The 19,432-nt window shown below is 38.2% G+C and overlaps 1 protein-coding gene across 4 annotated transcripts in view; it reads right to left on the bottom strand.

Moving 5' to 3' along the window:
- Nucleotides 1–19,432, bottom strand: part of LOC121294833 (oxysterol-binding protein-related protein 5-like) — an 83,878-nt gene that overhangs the window by 40,953 nt on the left and 23,493 nt on the right. The window contains exon 2 of one of the 4 annotated variants that reach the window (XM_041218949.1): nt 18,942–19,026. The exons of 2 other annotated variants lie outside the window; for them this stretch is intronic. In XM_041218949.1, coding sequence (XP_041074883.1) covers nt 18,942–18,953 — 12 coding nt within the window. In that variant the 5' untranslated portion in view covers nt 18,954–19,026. Of the gene's footprint in view, nt 1–18,922; nt 19,027–19,432 lie in introns of those variants that run through there. One more of the 4 variants, XM_041218952.1, reaches the window with a different exon arrangement.

The raw sequence follows: 19,432 nt of genomic DNA, 5'->3' as shown, positions 1-19,432 counted from the left end.
TGCTAGGGAAAGAGAGGTGTTGACTGGAGGGTTTAAATGCTTCGGGACGTGTGCAGTACACAGTCTCAATACCCCACTATACAGTGTTCTAGAAGGAGGAGTACCAACGGGCATTCACTTCAGAAATTACTTTGCATTTTAAAACAGGGGTTGAAGTGACAAGGGTGTTGTGAAAGGGTGGCTTTGAGGGGTGACGTCAGATCAGAAACACAGACTCAAAACAATGAATGGCGGGTGAAACTATTTTAGTTGGGAATCGGGTCTTAAAACATGTTTCTGGGGTGCAGATTGCAAGTGGTTCTTGCCATATTGTGTCGGCAACTGAGTGAATCTACTTTAAGAAACACCATCCATGAAATACACCAGCTATGCTCAAAACAAGATACCGTAAACAGATGTTTTTTAGAGTCTGGTAATTGATCTCTTTCCAAAGTACATATTTAATAACAATGCAGCATTGGCAACCAAGAGACAACGGTGCACAGATACAATACAACAGTTGTTTTAGACTTGCATGTTCTGATGAATGTGTTCTGGGAAAACCTCAAGAGCTCACTGGTCTCCTTGTATCGTAGGCTTGACCTTTGTGAGTGAAAGGGTCTCTTTGTGTCGATCCTGGTCTTACACTCAGCAGAAATCTGCTCAGAGGAAGACCACAGGCTAAAGATGGTGTTCTACCCACATACTGCAAGTCACTGCGAAACCACAGCACTTTCCGTTAATTACCATCAGCAGTGAATCCTACCTCTCCCTCAAAGAAAAAGAAATTAAATACCAGGAAGGGCATGCGTGTGTCCTTGGACGCTGAACATTTAAGGGGCACCATCTGATGAATTATAATTTGAATGGAGAAATCTCTGCTTGAGAGAGGGGGTGTACAGGTCAGTACTTCCTCAGTTCAAATGAGCCCAATCTATATTCTATGTACTGGTAAAAACACTAACTTCCAAATACAACTGTTACTGTACAACCATTAACCGGTCTCCCTGCAACACCCTGTCTCAGTCAATGTAATACAGATCTGTAAGAAATACTCCATAGAACTAATGTGGTACAGTAGCTTTCACGTCCACTAGGCGCAGAGGGGGCAGGTTGGTTACTCTCTGTTGTAACAGATGGAGGTAAAACATGAGTGCACTATTAAGATCCGGTGGGTGATTTCAAGGTCTAAACAAAAAAAACACACACACGCACCACTAAAAATTATACCAAGGGAATCTAAACAATAAGAAGAAGACATTCGTTACCTGTAAGACAACTGGGACATTTCAAACCCACACTAAACTTGCTCTTTAAGGGAAATGTCATTCCCAATGTACTATAGCTTAAAGCTCCATTAAATTGCTTTGGCTTTGTTGTGTGAGCAAGAAGAGGGTCCTATAAAACAAACCTTAATGGGGCATTACTTATTAATTGAAACCAGCTTAGAGTCAAAAAGCCTTACTATGAAAGAATAATGGATTTCTACAGTGCAGGCGACAGCTGTGTTGGATTACAAATATCAAATACATGCGCTTTTCTAAATAACATAGCTTCCCGGTACCAACACCTAAAGCAGGGTTTAGTGGGCTGTGTGAATACTAAGCTACTCTCCACACTGGCTCCATCCATCCATTACTGATTAGCATTACATTGGGTAGCAATGTCTGTGTTCCCATTACTAAAACCCCAAGAATCTAAGACTTTTAGGCAAATGTTTTAAAGCCTTCATTAATGTAATAAGTCACACAGTTTCATTTTAACATGCAGTGCATACATAGAGACAGACAGTGCTTACTCAATATTTCATGATTTTGGTTCATTCAGCAAATTGTAATATATTATACAAACAGCCCTTCACTGTTTTCAGTACTTCCATAGAGAAATAAAGTTAGCACTTTATACCAGAGTTCAAATAAATCAATTTATTTTCATAAAGTGTTGAAAACTCATCTAGGAGGAAAACATTTGAATTCTATATAACAGTGCAAATCAGAAGAATGATAAAGTATCAAGGATATATAGTATCTTATGAAGGATCAAGACACTACAAGAGAAAGGTATTTTAGTGCAAAATGAATAAGTAACATCCCTCGTGTTTAAATTAAAAATCCCTTTTTGATCAGCAGTAAAAATCTCAACTGGAGAAACCTTGCACATATCCAAGTCAACTTTTGTTTCACTGACTGAAATCTAACTGTGCTGATGTTCCTTTAATACTATCCTTCCCCTAAAGGAATTCTTTTCATTTTTACATTTCATTCAAACATCTCTGTGTCGTTACCTGCAAGTACAGCATAGTGCCAGCACACTGCTACAGTACAAGTGCAGAACCTGTGTGAATCAATATACTCTCAGCGAATACTTTTACCTTCAGATCAGGTCATAGAAAAAGTACAGGTAATTCTTACAGCTGCATTGCCAAATTGCCTTAATATGCTCCTTGAACAGTCTGGGATTTCAGCCAAAAAAAGAAGCAGCAATCCATCTTTCCAGACTGTATTCTGCCTGTTTTACTACGTTACGTTCGTAAAAACAAAACAAACAAAAAAACACCCCTTTCACAAACATGTTTCGCAATCTATACAACAGTACATCTCAGAGCATCTCACCACGAACAAAATGCGCTAAATCTATGGTACATTATACTCTATGCTTTCAGTCTTGATAGTTGAAGTTTATGCAGAGAATGTGCTCACACTGGTGAGTTCAGCAGCACAATAATATAACCTAAATGAGCAAATATGGACAGGGGACATAAGGAGGATATTTCAAATGCATAAACATAGTTTGGATTCTGGGCAAAAATGTATTCATCTAGAAATACTAAAAGAAACATAATAAATTCAATGACAAATGTTTCAACTAGAAGAAGTCTTCCACAATGTCTTCAAGACTATTAAAGTAGTTATGCACGATTTTCTCCTGTCCTTTTAAGTGCAACTAAGCTGTGATGATGGTGGATGTTTTAAAGAATCAAGACAAGGACAAAATCCGATCTATTTTTAAACATTACGAATGGAAGCATTGTTAACCGCTCTGTAATTAGGAAAACGCCTATTAGGGGACTCGAAAATACAGCAGAATGCCAATTCTGTTTCCATTTAACTTTGGTCACTTGAATTTGGAATTCACCAGCACTTGTTGACTGACAGAATTGAGTGGAGTTTGAATTGCAGTCAGCTTTTGGTTTAGTTCGGTACTGTAAATGGACTCTTATGGAGGGGACCAACATGACAACAGTGTTTTTATGTCAGAGTCAGCTAGCCCAAAAATAAGAAAGAAATGTATTGGCACACAAACCAGGTCCTAACATGATCAATACTGAGAAAGAGACAGCACTGCGATGGTCACAGGATGGCAACTTCTACAAGCAACATGAAAAGAAGTTCCTTGACCAGACACTTTCTCGAAAGCGGACACTACTATTAAAACAGGGCATTTTTTGGTTTTTTTCTTTAGTTTTTTCTTCACAGAGGTTGAACTATTCAAACTGCTGAGTGAGCCATGCTGTCAAGGTTCCATGGCATGAGGAATATCAGACTCTGCAGTACAGTACTGCAGCCTCCCGCACACATGACATCCGGATTGCTACACTCCTAATAAAGGGCACTGGATAGCACCTGGACGTCAAAGTGTGTAGAAAACTAAGAAAATGAAAGTAAACATTTCTGCAAGTGCCTTCATGCAGGGTTTGAAGCTCACTGCAGTCTTGCATCCAGTCCTAGGTTTCAGAACTGCACAGTATAACTGAAATAACCTGATGCCATATGCCCGAGTCTGTAGGGTTACTATTAGGAGTGGTTATGCAGCTTTAGGGGTGGAGCAATGTACTTAATGGGCCTGGTTGCTCAAGCTTTTATAATCATTTAAATATAGCCTAATTCATGGTAGTTCTGAAAGCCAGGATAACAGTACTGTAGGTGCAAGACTAGTGGGAGTTTAAACACATGAAAATGTTACTGGCACTGTAGTCAATACTAATGGCAGCCTCATACTGCTATCCCATTGACTCTTGTATTAATACAAAACAATTGCAATGCCTTTGTCCATTGAGATGAAGAATCCCAATAATTCAGCATTAACAACATGGCTACTGTAGGTAACCCAAAGAATGCCCTATCCACTCAGTGTAAAACTCTCCTACTGTACCCTTTGTCAACACTTATTTTCAACTGTGTCCTCAGGTACTATACAGAAAAAGAGATTATACAACGCAGCTAAATGACACAGGTGAATCAGATCACACTACTGTAGCACTGTACAGAATATTATAATAAACATATTGAAAAGCCATCCAAGTTCCACATTAGACCCACAGAAACTATTGAAACAATAGCTCCTATGAGTTGCCAGTAAAACATCTTTACTGCATACAGTCGTGAAAGTTAGCTCATCCATGTAAACCCACTTAAAACAAGTTTAATGACTTGGAGGTGTTTTTCTATTTGGTTTTCTAAAGGTAGTGCACTTTAAAAGCCCATTTGGCTGTCCTTCACAATAGAATTTATGGATAAACAAACCCATGAGAAGACTCAATATCGCCAAGTTAATATTTTGAAAAGATGGTCACCCTGAAGCTAGCTTTAAAATATGAAATCACATGGCACTTCAAGGTGAAATAAATCAACACAGAAATACATAAAGTGTGTCCTCGTACTGTACCATGAAAAAATAAATCACAACGACCTTAATCCCCAGTAAAAATAACCATGCCTTACACTGTAGCCAACAACAAATCTAAAAATACACCATTTGAATGAAGATGTAAGAATGCCCCAAATTATACAAAGAAATAAATCTTTCCATCAATAGTCTGATACAATCCCACTCCCAAAAAACAAATGCACACAATAAATGTAGGTCTTTTACTGGTATTCCGTTTAGGAAAATGGAAATAGTTTTTTATGGTTTACACAGCCCAGTGTTTTTTTTAATGTGCACTGCAGGTTCAAACACAAGTTGACATACTGAATGTGGCCAATAAATCCAGGAACCTGGTGTACTAAAACCACAGGTGCGTGGCACTACAAACACAAGTGCAGTTAGAAAAAGTGAAAGTTAACAGGCTGGCACAGGACAGAGGCTTCTATTTGGTGCTGAGTTTTATAAAAACACGTTACTGAAGATGTCTACCATCCTGTAGTAAATTATGCAGGGTCAGTTCCTATCATGTTACACAAGAAGAGAAGGGAATGGGAGCTGCTGGATAGCTGGCTTCCCACACTTAAAAAAAGATCAATAAATGAAACAAGCAGCACCTCAGCGGCTTTCATCCCATGGTGGTAAATTCAGAATGAGTTGTAACAAAAAAACCTGAACCAATATCGACCTTTTGCACAAATGACCAGTTAAGTATGACATGCAGACAGACAGCTGCCTTCACATACGTACATTTATTTATTTTTTAAGTTGCTAGAGGACAGCAACAGATTTATAGCACCTTCTATGCCTTTAAAAAATTGGGTCTGAAACAAAAAAGTTAGATGACAGATGAGTACATCTAACTGGAACTGAAAGTGATTTTCATAGCCAGAACTGCCACAGGGAAATTATGTCATCTACATTTATGGAAAAAGGATGCTGGTCTTATTTAGTGGTGATGCTGCACTTTATATACTGGAGGTCTCCAGTTTGCAGCTTTGAAAGAAACACATTTTCATTTTAACACATTGTGCAAGTGTACCAGTTTTCCTGCAAGCAAGAACAAGGCATGGAAAACAGCTAACTTTCATTAACCTAATGTAGTACCACATATCATAGTTTTAAAATTAAAATACATCATGTGTTTCACTTAAAACTTGAGACCTATGTAGCCACTGGTAGTGCAAAACAAGTAAAATTGATGGAATTACTTTGTTAGCTACAACCTCTTTCTGTAAATTGCTTACAATGGACATGGTTTCTAAGGTCAATTTTAAAAGGTTCTCCAAGGATATAATACATTTACCATAGCCTCTCCAGTTTAATACACAATTGGTATAAGAAAACACTTCACAAGAGCCGCTGCTCACACTGCATATGATCCATCACACTAAAACCTCTCTTGCGGTTAAATCTCTTCACAAACATAAACAAACACGTCCACAATAGGTTACAAGATGAGTGACGCTTGTTTACCATCCAGAAAGCAAAAACAAAACCAGCAGTCTCTCTTGAGATTAATTATTGCATTCGACGGTTCAAACATCACACGTCCAGGTAGCAGAGTAATGACAGCTTGTAGTTCACAGCCTTAGGGAGGTGTAGCGTCGAAGTGGTCCGATCTCCTGGTGATGTTGTCCCTCTCTGTATTGGCTCCCTCCGCTATCACTAGCTAGTCTCTGCAAAATGTGAAATGTGTCAGTAGGTTGGAGGGGCACTTTGCCTTGTTCAGGATTGTAAGGTTAGGGGTGGAAGTGCAGAGAGATCCATCCTCCAGAAGATGGAATATGACTTACATACATCAGGAATTTGTTTTGCATACCAAGTGAATCAGGCATGCAAAAGGACTAGCTTGTTTTTATAAAGAGTTGCTACTAGTTACCGCAAGTTTTAGTTTTTCTTCCAACTCCTGTTTCAATTTGCACTTGGCAAATCCAAATAGTTTACAATATTTTTGGTATTTATTTTGTGATATACCCAGGTGTTTTCACTCAAGAATGTGACATGCATGCAGTAACTGATAAACAATTACTGTAAGAATAAGCATTTACAGTGTATAGAAGTGCTGGGGTATTTAGTGTTGAATAACTTTCATATTTAAATGAGGACTGTGGGTTTTTAGGCCATCCTCATTCGTGTAATAACTACAGCACTACACATTTATGACATATTCTTCATGTATCATTTTTTAGGGTGGCAATGAAAATGTTTTTAAAAAGGCAGAGAAAGCCACACTGCTGATTTTTTATTTTATTTCATTCACCAGACAAATACAAGGTTGATCATAATAGTGATGGTTTAAATGAGGTTTACTTTGACAGTACTAGGATTCTAGGATCAATAATATCAGTATGTTAACTCGAAATATATAATAAATCAAAGTATTACATGTCACAATCTCACTTGTAACTGGTCTCTAATATTCAGTTACTCCTTGGTCATATTTTCTCTCGCCCACACCTGCCACATATTCAGCTCTGGGATTTTATAAGATTAACCATTCTCCAAGCAGATTTCAAATACAGTATACGGTATTGACTTAACTTGATTAATCTACACTGTGCCCACGCCCCGAGAATTCACAGAAGATCTTTACAGCATGTTACACCACCAGGGAATCCCTGGATAATCCCAGGAAAACCACGAATAGGTGGTTGATGCAGTCCAGGGTGATTCCAAAATGCTCACATCCACACCTTAGTATCCCCTCAATAACTTCAAACAATCAGATCTAATTCAGAATTACATGTTCAAGCAACAATGAAGAAAGTGGGACTGAGCAATAGCCATTAGTTACATTCAGTTGTTAACTGCTTGCGAATCATCCATTTAAACTCACTAGATGCATGAAAATGGGCACAAGCTCAATGCTGGGTGATTAATACGACATTAAGCCGGCACTGCAAGAAATTAAAGCAATATTTAAAATAATGCATGTCAAGTGGAATAATGATGCATATTCGTTTTTAAATAAAAAATGAATAACCCTAGTACTTGGAAATGTACTTATGCAGCCACAGCAAACATTTAGCCTCAATTAATTTAATTTCATAATAAACACGACTGTATCCGTTTTTTTATTTTACACAGCTTTATACCCTGGATAAACAATTAGTGAAGTAGCTTGTTATTTTAAACCAGAAGGTACTAAGAAGTCAATTCATCCCTGTTGGGAATTACAGTCATGGCTATGTATTGATGAGATATTCTAGGATGTTCAATATTGCTGTGTTAAAGGGTATAGAAATCCACTGTGTGTGTGTGTGTGTGTGTGTGTGTGTGTGTGTGTGTGTGTGTGTGTGTGTGTGTGTGTGTGTGGTGTGGGGGGTCCAAGTTTAATTGTTTTACAGTCACAACCAAATCAGAGGCGCAATACCAGGCACCACCACCCTGCTACCAACAATGGTATCATAATACAAAAAGTACAACACAAATGTAAAAACACACTATTAAAAGCTAGCGTGGCTGTGCGCTACTCACTCTAACAAGGGAGGTACTGTACCGCATCTGTAACCCTACGGTAAACATAAGCTACTGTAAATATACTTTAAAAAATAGAATCTTTACCTACCTTACATATCACGGCTGGAGAACAAAGGGTCCCTTTCAGCCACACCATGTTGTGTCGGGACTGGTTTTTAACCTCAGCCCATATACATTTATAAAATGAATTTACAAAAACAAAAACAAACAAAGCTAACTGCCTGGTGGGGTGTGGTCCATGCCACTAGTTGATTTAGTCCGTTTAGATTAATAAAATAATAACGAGTACTACAAAAAAACAATAAACAGTAATAACAAATAGTACTTCTTGATTTTATTAATGTGTAAAGCAATTGGCAGAATGCACAGGATAAAACCAGGAAACATTTAACGAATGGGTATGATTACACCAAAATCAGAGGAAGTCTGACAGTTCCAAAGCAGATTTATAGAAAAATGCTAACTCAGTATTGGAACTGAATAACAGACTGAGTGCAAACGCCATACAATAGTAAAACCTGGTCCATAGTGCAATTCAGTTCATTAGTGCACTCTTTCCTCTGTGCCATTGTTCAGTTTGACGTTCAAAGCTCACAGCTAAAGGTTCGATTTTCATTCTACAGAACACCTATCTGGATAGATAATGTTTTATTTATTTGTAGTTATGGTATGTTATCAAATTCCAGATGAAAGCAAGCCAGATTTGGCAAACACATTCAAACAAGAACTGACAGATAAGGAAACACTACACCAGTATATTGTATATCTACTGTAGGAAATGCAGTACAATTATCTTGTCTCTTGTCTAGTCTAACAGTCCTTAACCATACACCCACCCCTTGTTATACTTGCGGATTCAGATATATCACGGACCTGGAGTTTGTTCCCCATTTTTACAGTCGAACTGCCGATGCCTTAGCTGCAATATACATAGGCACTTAGAATTACTGTTCGTTTTATTTCATACTGCACAGGACAAACAAAAATATACAAAACAAATAAAAACAAAGACATCATACTGTTATCATATACGCACACATTGCACAATAACACAAAGCAAATTAAATATCTACTTGCTGAAGCGGTTTTTATTTTAGCCAACAAGGTGTTCACTTGCGTCAGTTCCCTAGCAACAAGCCTCCTATGTTTGGAATGGGATTTGCAATGCAGCGGGTCTGTGCATTTAAGAAAGGAGAGGAAGACTCATAAAATTAATTGGAGACTTAAGTTGACTTAGGGTGTGCTGCTTTTTATATGAAAAATTAGAAAAAGCGGGTTGCGTAGAGGACTTATATTGAAGGCTGACACCCCCCCATAAAACGAAGGCGTGGTTGCACAGGATCTGTTATTAGCCTATTTGTTTTTCTATGGATCTCTTGCTATACTGCGGCCCTCGATATATAGCGGACTTGTATTGGACCCCGACACCCGCCACATATCAAATGGGTGATGTATTTTTTTTATTCTAGTCATTATTGGAAACAACTCTTTGGTCTTAATGCGGTTTCCACTTTTAAGAAAATAACAACCATAATTTAAACCATCAGAATTTTATTAAAGCTGTTAGTGTAGACAATTGTAATGTTAGACTCGGCTAAAGCCATCAATACTCCAAATTCATCCAAAGCCAGAACTCAAGCCAATGCAGGTCTCCATACCTACAAGAAATGCTGGTAAAGAATGCCCATACCAAATATCATCAATTCATTTTAAATATAAAATATATATTGATGTCTCTGCTACATCTAACCAGGTGGCATTCATCTCTGCAAGGGATAATAAACAGTACAAATTCTACATAAATAGGCACTGGAATATGTCAAAGGAGATGGGGAATTACTTGAGCCTGAGGGACATCACTGTATTGCCGCAGACTGCAATAAGGTAGCAAGATATATTCTCCACATTCGCACGCAGCCCACTATTTAGAAAAGTGCATGCTACTGTGCTTCTCTGTGTTAGCAAAAACAAAGCTCACCCCCAGATACCAATTACAAAGAGAAAGACCTGGACACCGTGACAGCTACCCTAATGATTCACACTGCAGAGTCCTTCTTTTTATCACAGCTCAGCTGACAAGTCACTCCAGAAATAGCACTACAGAGTTACTTGAGGGCTGTCTGCTATTCCGCAACATTTGAACAGGTCTGCATTAACCCCATGATGCAGATATCCTACACAGTAAAACCCTTGTTACCTGAACACACTCGTTACCTGAACAGCCTCGTTATGACCAGTATTGTTGTGTGCTCTGCTTGTCTGCCTTGCTGTCATAGAAAGTGCACTGTTCAATCTGTATTACAGAACTGTACTGTATGTTATAGGGAATGAGTTATATCTTTAAGAGGTTTCTTGATCTTTCTGACCAATTCACAGATGCAATGTGATTATCCCAACATCTCTGGTCCCCATTAGTGTCGATAATAGTGGTTTTTACTGCACTGTACAGGTATGTCATTATAAAATCAGCCTGCAGGAAAACCATTCCAAATTTTTCTCTGTGTGTCCCTGTCAAATGAAGCATTCCGTGTTTTTTGAAGTTAGACACTGGGAGCCCTCAATACAAATGCTACTCATGTTGAGGATTTGTGCAATACAGGGTACCTAGACATCAGGACCTTATTGGTTGTCTGTCGCTTTGGATAAGAGACTGCTAAATGACTAACTAATAACAACAATACTACTACTATTACTACTGCTACTAATAATAATTTAGTTTATAATAAATATATATATTCACTCTAATGTTTAGCAAATACAAAGGCAGTATACAGTGCTTTCTTATGGAATGTTGTGTGTTGGGGTTTTTTTTTGGTTCTTTTTTTTATTTAATTTGTTTTTGTGACCAAATGAGGCTGGTTGTTTGCAGTGTTTTAATACATCCTAGAAAGTTTGTGGAAACCCAGTTTAAGAAAGCTGTACAATATCAGTCGTTACGCAAGGCCAAATTGGAAGTCAGAAAGAAACATTTAAATATACCCAAGCATATTTTATTATTAATTAGATTACGGTACTTGCATTTGGAACGAGAATTTCTCTGGCTAAAAGAACTACATGGAAACACACAACCTGAAAGTACTACCAAAATAGAATGAGAAAAAGAAAAAGAAAAATATCACCTTTTTTCACGGAAATTGCCCCATTGAGAGGTTCTAGGTTCTGGGTTCTGAGGCTCCAATACTGGGTTATTATCACTTTCTCTAAACCGGCCCTTATTTACTATTTGTTTATTTAGCAGATAGCCTTTATCCAAGGCGACTTACAGAGACTAGGGCGTGTGAACTATGCATCAGCTATATTGTCACTTACAACAACATCTCAACCAAAAAACCAAGGACAAGGAGGTTAAGTGACTTGCTCAGGGTCACACAGTGAGTCAGTGGCTTTGAACCAGGGACCTCGTGGTTACAAGAGCATTTTTTTAACTACTGGACCACACAGCCTCCTTACCTGTATAGGATCTTGCCATATTAGGTCATGTACTAATATTGAATAACTACTGTATTTCGTGTGTACAGCTGTGGTGAGTGATGTATGTTAATAGACTTTAGTTGTCAACATGCTGTCAAGCTTCTAGTAGAGGATGTAGTAATACAGTTGTAGCCCCAGAGAACTGCGAGTAGAATTATATATATACTGCAAATTAACTGCACTTTAAATTAGTGTGGTACATTCTGATCACCGGATGAATGTCTGATTTGACATTCCAGGGCCAGTTGGAAGTCGGCCATCCAGAAAGGGGGCGGAGCCACAACACCAGAAGCCAACGCCTTAATGCGTTAGGCGATGTGTCAGTAACGGATTGGTATTTCAGGTAGGGATGGGACAGTATCAAATTTACACGGTATGGTAACCGTTAAAAAAAAAATACCATGGTAACTTTAATATCACAGTATTCATCATGCAAGCTATAAAATAAAGGCTTAAATGAAGAAAGACTAATGTAAATCAGTTAAATTACTGTAATTCACAAACATCAAACCAACAAAACACACTTCCTTTCATAGAATGATTTAAAAATGTGGTATTTAATATTTTCCTATGCAAATAACTTGGTATGTTTCTTTTTTTAATAAAGAATCAGAATTTTAAAAAATTAAAAGTTGTACACTCTGTTATACTACATTAGTATTAAGATCTAAAATTTGCTCAAAAGGTGGTGCTGTAGTTTGTTAAAACATTTAACGTATAAAATTAAATAAATAAATAAATACTTTGTTTAGCTGATGGTAAATAGAATTTTGAAATGATCGGTCTTATTGCTTAAAATACAAACATATACCACAGGTTAATATTTAAGAGCAGAGATGAGTTGTTTATTTTTTCAACGAGATAAATAAAATAAGTATAGCAACAAAAAAAAAAAAAAGTATTTTAATACTAAAACGTGCTATTGGATTTATAGCTACACGTCACGACATTGCACAAGTAAGCTTCCAACGATTATTACACATGTGGAGTTTGTAAGATTTCTTCACTTACCTAAGAAAACTGGAATACTGTTATAACTTGTTTAAACAAAACTACATTGATAAGCAGGCTATCCTGCTACAGTCGCGGGTCTGTGCTAATTTTAATAGAGATATTAATCGTGTTCTTATAGCGCAGATTTCCGCAGTTCTGAACAGTGCTGCACAGAATCGTAGAGATGTACTGTAGACGTCACCCAGTGTTACTGCGGGAGGCTGGCTGCGGCTGTGAGCCAAAGGGACGATGCAAAGATCATGAGTGACTTGCTAATCGTAATGCAAATAACAACTAAAACTACTCCTGCCACGTTGTTAGCGGAGGCGAACAACATTTTATCATTATACAATGAAGCCGTAAATAGCCTTGTCAACGCTATATTAAATAAATAAATAAATAAAATTTAAACAAACATAATGCATTAAATCTGTGATAAGTGATGTATCATTTTACAACAAAGTTAATGTTAATCAATTACATTAAACTGACTGTTAATAATCCAGACAAATGTAAATATAGCATGTTGAAAATGTGTGCTCTGCTGCAAGGTTTAGAGAAGGCGTTTCTCTAAAAGCTGTGTGTGAGGTCAGAAAGACAGCAGCCAAGAGCAGCACCCTCTGGGTAACAGAACGCAGCAATTGAAACTTGTTCTCTGTCATTGACAGTTTCCTTCAAAACCATTATCAAAATACAGTACCAGTTCACAAAAAGATCTACCTCAGACACTTTGCTAAGGCTGCAAATACTATCACTTGATTTAGAAGAACCGTGCTTGCAATTGAAAAAATGTGTTACCCTTTGTATAAAGAAGTTACAATAATTGCAATGTAGAATAAAAGAAACAGTATTAATACCGTAATGTACCTAAACTGCGGTAAACTGAAAAACCGGTAGACCGACCCATCCCTAATTTCAGAGGATGTGGCCAAGCAATCAGTTCCTTTATTATGGTTATAACAGTGAGTGCTGTATTTTGTTTGTGTTTATAACTGTTTATTTGTAATTATTAGGATGGCTAAACACCTGGGAGCTGTCACTGTTAAGACAGCATTAAAACCCGGATTACAACTACTGCACCAAGCCACTAATCACAGTGTATATATCACCAGAACGGGAGCACTGCGAAAGGACGCACTGCCCGCCGGGACATTGCCTTGGTTTATTATGTTTTGGGACTGAAACCCAGTATTGTGCCACTGGGCAAAGTGCTTTAAGATGAGGCTTTTTGAGTAATGGCTTCTTTCTTGCCACCCGTCCATACAGACACTACACATTGCTGTGTAGCTGCCAGCCATATTTCTGAATGGTGCAAAACCGGGAAAATGAAAAAGAAAATAGCTCACCGTGAACTCTGTCTGTGTGTTACTGTTGGAGCACTGCATCACCTCTCCACCTGCGCCCTACAAACCACATTGCCACAGACCCCCATCAAAAAAAGAAAGGAAGGTGAGAAACACAGCAGTTATGTGTAATTTATTGAAGATCTTGTTTATGTATTGGTTTCCTTTGCAGAATATTTTTGATGGGAGGCATTTATTCATCCATGAACATAATAATTGCAGTTAAATGCATTCAAGCAGTGAATCTTTGAATATTTCACTATTTGTCCCCCTGCACTACCATATTTGTGTGTACATTTTGCATTGTGTATTGGTTGGCGTTATATAAACTTTTTTTTAGTCATCAATGGCATCTCATATTGTGCTACTCATCTAACATCTCCCACACATGAAAGCAAAAACAGAACAGATTTCTAATGAGGGCTATCAACGGTTTCCAGAATAACCTGGACAAGGAGGGGTAATGTTTACCCCTTAGCGTTGCAAAGAATCCTGTTTGTAGGCCTCATTATGTCTTACATGATTGTTTTGATATGTTCCGGGTCATTTATCTGCACATTCCACTGTTGCTAGTAGGCGCTTGACATAACTGACTCTGTGCTAGGAACTCAAAAACAGCTGCAGCATTCAGGCCAGCTTTGTGTAGGGACCGGCTTATTGTTGATGTGTGAACACTGACTCCCATCTCAGACACAGAACTTTGCAGATCTCTCAAGGTCATTGTTGGCTTCAGAGTGGCATCCCGAACCAGTTTCCTGCTTGTGCGGCCGCTCAGTTTGGGAGGGCAACCTGATCTGGGTAGTGTCTGGGTGGTATAATGCATCTTCCACTTCTTAATGATAGACCACTCTGCTGAGAGGTATAATCAGCGCCTTTGACATTTTCTTGTACCCTTCTCTTGCTCTGTGCCTCTCTACCACTTTATTCCTGTCTTGTTTCGAAAGCTCCTTGGTCTTCATGGTTGCTTTGTTGGATCACTATGTGAGTTGCAGCTTGAAAAATCTTTATATACTTGAGGAAAATTATCTACAAGTTAAACCTTTTTGAGTACACACAGGCTGAAACCATTTCACTTATTTTGTGACTTTTCAAACAAATCATTTGTACCTGAGCTGATTTAGGGCTGCAGTAGCAAAGAGCCTGCAAATTTATGCAACTGAGATTAATCTGATTTTCTCTGTAAATCTTACTTATTAACTTTATCAATGTGGAGTAGTTTGTGTAGATTCTACATGTAAAGTCTAATTTGAAAGCGTTGTGGAGTACGCCGAGGTGCCAACAAAATGTGAAAACTTTACAGTGGGGTGAATACGTCTGCAAACCATTGTACCAGCAGTTTTTTTGACCAGGAGTTTACATAAACACAATGCTAATTCACTAGTATTCATAATGGTGTAAAAACTATCCTCCGACAAGATAGAAAGTTTCTCAGGATACCTAGCATTCCTGCTGATGATTATTAAGATAATTTTAGTGAGTGATAATTACTGTGATACAACCATAATCAAAGCATTACGACAGCCGCTAGTGCTACAGCGATGTGCTAGCATGGTTTTTAATAGCACGGTCTGGATCACACCACACAGTGTCCCATTTTACATTCTCAAGGACATTTAGCCATCCCCCACAGCAATGTTTTAATGATAAAACTGCAATTGCTTTTCCCAGTTAACAAATCAATACAGAATACAGTATACAAGACATTTCAAAAATGTGTTCAGCTTTGGATGAATAATTTGAAGACTATGCTATGTTTCACAAGCTAACAGAAGTCAATGGCTTGCATTTAACAGAAAATAGTTCTGGAGAGACAGCATGGTTTTGACAAAGCTTACTCAACTATTCAAGCAAACACAACCCTTGTTTCTGTCTGAAAGTGCATTACAGCAGGTGTAGAATTTACAGTACTGTTGCTACAAATGCTATTAATGATTGTGTAGCTCAAACGTTGACTTATTTAAATCTGAACAGCAACAGCACTCATTCAGAACGATTCTAAACTTCATCTAGTCAAGTTTCTTCTATCATAATAGCCTTTTAACTCAATAATAAGATGTGAAACGGTATGGTCTATTGTATTCCACTGTAATGTTACATTTTACACCAACATCCGTGACGTACAGACTCCACTTACCCCTAGGCTACGATACACCACACACACACACACACACACACACACACACACACAACACACACACACACACACACACACACACACACACACACACACACACACACACACACACACACACACACACAGTGCTGCTTGAAGGTATGTGACCCCTACATGGGGTGGTCTTTCTTTTCATATACTTTATACAAAGAACCTTATAAATCCTTCATATAAATCAAAACCTGAACAACAGACACACACACACAAAAATAAGAAGTGACCCTTTTGATTCAATAACTTGTGGCACCTCCTTTAACAGCGATGACTGACACAAACATTTCCTATAGTTACTAATCAGTCTCACATCTTCTATGAGGATGTTTTGCCCATTCCTCCTTACAGCCCGCTTCAAGTCTTGCTACAACATTTCTATTGGGTTAAGGTCTGGACTTTGACTTGGCCAATCCAAAACACAAAATTTCTTCCTCTTAATCCAGAATTTTTTGGTATAACTCTGAATTAATGGTTCCCTCAATGATGGCAAGTCGTCCGGGGCCAGAGGCAGAAAAGCAGCCCCAAACCATGACACTCCCACCACCATGCTTGACAGTTAGGATAAGGTTATCTTGGTGGTGGGCAGTGCTAGGTTTTCGCCAAATGTGCCGTTTGTGGTTGTGCCAAAAAAGATACATTTTAGACTCATCCGTCCACAGAACATTCTTCCAGAAGTCTACAGGATCAACCAGGTGGTCTTTTGCAAACTTAAGACGAGCAGCGATGTTCTTTTTGGAGAGCAAAGGTTTCCCCCTGGCTACCCTCCCATGAATACCATAGCCATTCAGTTTGCATCTTATTGCTGAGGTATGAGCACTGACATCTGCTGCAGCAAGGGAGGCCTGCAGATCCTTTGATGTGGTTCTGGAGTTCTTTTTGACATCCTTTATGACTTTTCATGTTGAAGGACGTCCACATCTAGGTAGAGTTACTGTGGTCTTAAATTTTCTCCATTTGTAGAATATTTGTCTTACAGTGGACTGATGGAGCACAAATGTTTTGCAATGGTTTTATTACCCTCTCCAGACTGATGAGCACTTACAACTCTCTTCCTGAGGTCCTCAGAGTTCTCTTTACATCGTGGCATGGCGTGTGTTACACTGACCTGCACGGGTAAGACCAAACTGACCAGGTTTCTTACCTTTACATAGGAGAGTGCCGCCCAAACCTTATATATATAATAGTACTGTAGGTGAGACGGTGTTGTGTGTGTGTATTAGTGACCACAATAAAAGCATTTCTCCAACGCAAGGTCCCTTGGTGATAACAGCATGCAAGCTACTGTATAAAGCCTTGGCATTACACATAATTCCTCAGAAATATTCCTTGTACGCTGTGCTGCAAAACAAACCCCCAGACTGTGTGCTGCACATCTGTCAGACAGCCTGCAATATAATTCACTATCCACCTGGAGAATAAATGGCAACACCTGGACCTATCTGGATTATGGCCTAATCAAGTCTGCCCAAATATCACAACGTTCATAAGATTACATTATTGTAAACTTTACCAGACCAGTGTAATGTATAATTTCATGAGTAAAGGGGTGCCTTTTTTTTTCTTTTTTTTTAAATTTAGTCGTCGCTAATTTTTTACCCCGGTTTTTCTCTCCAATTTAGTAGGCCCAATTATTATATGTATCCTTGGCTCACCGCTCGCAACCCCCCCTCCGACCCGGGAAACGCTGGCTGGAGCAGAAGTCCTCCAAAACATGCTCCTGCCAAGCAGCCACTATTCACACAGCGGATCCACAGCGATGCCACCAGACCTACAGCGCCGGAGGACAGATCTGGTGGCTCCACTGCAGAACCACAGGTGCCCTATCGGCCACAGGGGTCGCTGATACGCAGTGAGCCGTAGATTCCTCTTGTTTGCACAAAGAATGGAATTGAAAGGCTGTGTATTTCTGGGGCAGCCCCTACAGTACCTCACATTTGGCATGATCATGTAAAGTCATGTGCAGTAAATAAGTAATATGAAGCAGCTGTTGCCTGAAGCTTACTACCTGAAATGCTTACTACCTGAAATGAGTATGGTTTCATTAAAAAAAAAAAAAAAATTGCCTTTTACTCAGAATCAAAGCCTTTATGACGATTAACTGTGAATTATAATTTCACTTCATTATGGATCAGAAAAAAAAAATACATGTAAATTATGTGTACACTCAAGGTGCACTGTTATAAATTTCCATGGTAATTAAATAAATAAATAAATAAATAAATAAAGCCTTTAAGGCAAATTGTTATTTTTTTCAGTTTCTGTGTAATCTCAGAATACATTTCAAAATAGGCAGGGAGAATATAGTTCTAAAGCTAGGTCATGTGGTCTAGAAAGTAGTTAATGTGAATCCAGGTGGTCATTCTGGCAGAATACCCTGACTGACCAGGTCACTGATCTCGTCTTACATGAAATCACTGTAGATATGGCAATGTATTCGCTGTGTATGTCCTAGGATTCTGATTCCATCCAGTCCCCCTTATAAAGCCTAGTCTTTGGCTAAATAAAGATACACAACTAACAGTAAGTAAGGTTCTTCAGACTGCTAGCTGCACAAAGGTTATTGTATTGAGCACAGTGTAATACATAAAGAGAGTCTGATAAGGACTGTAAATAAACACACAACTGCATCTTGTCAGAATGACATATAGTGTATGCAAAAATAAATACATAAATCAAAGGAAAATCCACTGGTAGAATATTTAACATCACCTGTGCTTAATAATTTTTTTTTTTTTTTTTTTTTTTTTTTTTTTAGTATATGATTTTCTGTAAGCTTTGCAACATTGATTCCTTTTTTTTGTGTGTCTTTGCTTGAACATTATATTAAGTCATGAAAAAATACCTAGAGTCATTCAGCCTACCAATTGATCCATGATGTGGACTGCCAAGAAGATTCCAGAACTCTCCAAGTGTATACTGCATACCACAGTACTGTACAAACAGCCACTGAAGAAACAAACAGCTTTTTTACTACAGAGTTTCACAGAACAGTACAGAAAATCAATATTGCAGACACAGCAAACATGGGTTAATTGGCAACAATTTATATTATTATTATTATTATTATTATTATTATTATTATTATTATTATTATTATTATTAATTTACAGGGACTAAAAACTGGGGTGCGGAATTGAGAAACCCTATTCAACTCAACGCACGACGAGTTTATATTTTTTAAGAGATTTTTTAAGGGACCAACAAAAATACGTGACACATTCAGATGAGGAGAGAGGTTGACTTCGGAAACAATGTAATAACGTCACCGTTGTTTACGTGTCTTAACTCCCACCCCACGTGTTTATGACAACATGTCACAACCTTCTGTTGGTAAGACAAAAGTAAACCTGAT

The sequence above is a fragment of the Polyodon spathula genome, chromosome 19, assembly GCF_017654505.1.
Source record: "Polyodon spathula isolate WHYD16114869_AA chromosome 19, ASM1765450v1, whole genome shotgun sequence".
In the NCBI taxonomy this organism is placed as follows: Eukaryota; Metazoa; Chordata; class Actinopteri; order Acipenseriformes; family Polyodontidae; genus Polyodon; species Polyodon spathula.
Note: the sequence above shows the minus strand (reverse complement) of the source record. Positions and strands in the feature narration are given on the sequence as shown.